At 50.8% G+C, this 1,045-nt stretch overlaps 1 protein-coding gene across 1 annotated transcript; it reads right to left on the reverse strand.

The window, feature by feature from the left end:
• Positions 1-49: 49 nt before the first annotated feature.
• On the reverse strand, positions 50-1,040 carry LOC107206125 (mas-related G-protein coupled receptor member H-like; the record flags this gene model as incomplete). Its single annotated transcript, XM_015631616.3, has 1 exon — positions 50-1,040. A coding segment is annotated over one exon (885 nt), but the record flags the coding sequence as incomplete, so codon positions are not given.
• Between the last annotated feature and the right edge of the window lie 5 nt (positions 1,041-1,045).

Consider the following 1,045-nt stretch of genomic DNA (forward strand, 5'->3'; position numbering starts at 1 on the left):
GCTGTGTCCATGATGGCATCATCACTGAAGGGAGTGATTTCATTGCTGGGGTCAGTGTTTTCATCTCTGGGGGCAGTGTTTTCATCACTGAAGGCAGTGCTTTCATCACTGGGAGCATTGTTTTCATCACTGGGAGCAGTGTTTCCTTCTGGCTCCTAAAACACCCTCTGGAGGGCCTCCCTTAGGGACTGCATGGAGATGTGACTCCAGCAGCTGTCAATGGAGCAGTCTCTCCAGCAGCTCCTCAAGGAGAAGTCTTCCTTCCAGATCCCCACCAAGAAATAGATGAAGGGTTTGATGCTGCTGTTGATGCAGGTTAATAGAAAAATCACCTCGGTGGACACAGGCGAGGTGTACTCGAGCTGCTGCAGTAAATACAAGAGACTGAGGGGCAGACTGAAGAGTGCAGTGAGGAAGATGACGAAGTCGAGCCTCTTGTGTTCCCTCTGCTGGTAGCCAGGGTTGAATTGAATGAAGAAAATTATGCTGGAAATTAGCATGGCTGTAGCAAACAGGAAGAAGTTGAGGACATACATGGAGAGGAGAGCCACCTGGCAATGCTCCTGTTCCTGTGACTGGCACAGGGAAGTCACCGTGGGATTGACAGCGATGACAAGAAAGAAGAAGGCCCAGAACAAGACAGTCTTCACCACCCACAACAGGCGCAAGGGACGTTGGCAAACACAGAAAACCTGGCAGAGGAGGAATCTGCACCTCTCACAGCTGATGAATGTCAGCCGGTACAGCCCCATGTTGTAGGAGAACTGGGACAGCTGGAAAAGCAAGCTAAAATATATCCGAGACATTATAGTGGAGCAGGACACTTCCTCGTGCAGGAAGAGCAGGGTGGAAGGGACCATGAAGGTGAGGAAGAGATAGTCCAAGGTGGCCTGGTTGAAGATGAAGTCGGAGGTGGCATTAATGTAGAGGAGCCAGAGGACAGCCCCATTCCCAGCCAGCCCACAGAGGCAGATGAGCAGTGTCACAATATATATGATCACTGTGCTGACACTGATCTCACACAGGACAGGTCCATCGGTTAGTG

Source organism: Parus major, chromosome 5 (genome assembly GCF_001522545.3).
Source record: "Parus major isolate Abel chromosome 5, Parus_major1.1, whole genome shotgun sequence".
Lineage (NCBI taxonomy): Eukaryota > Metazoa > Chordata > Aves > Passeriformes > Paridae > Parus > Parus major.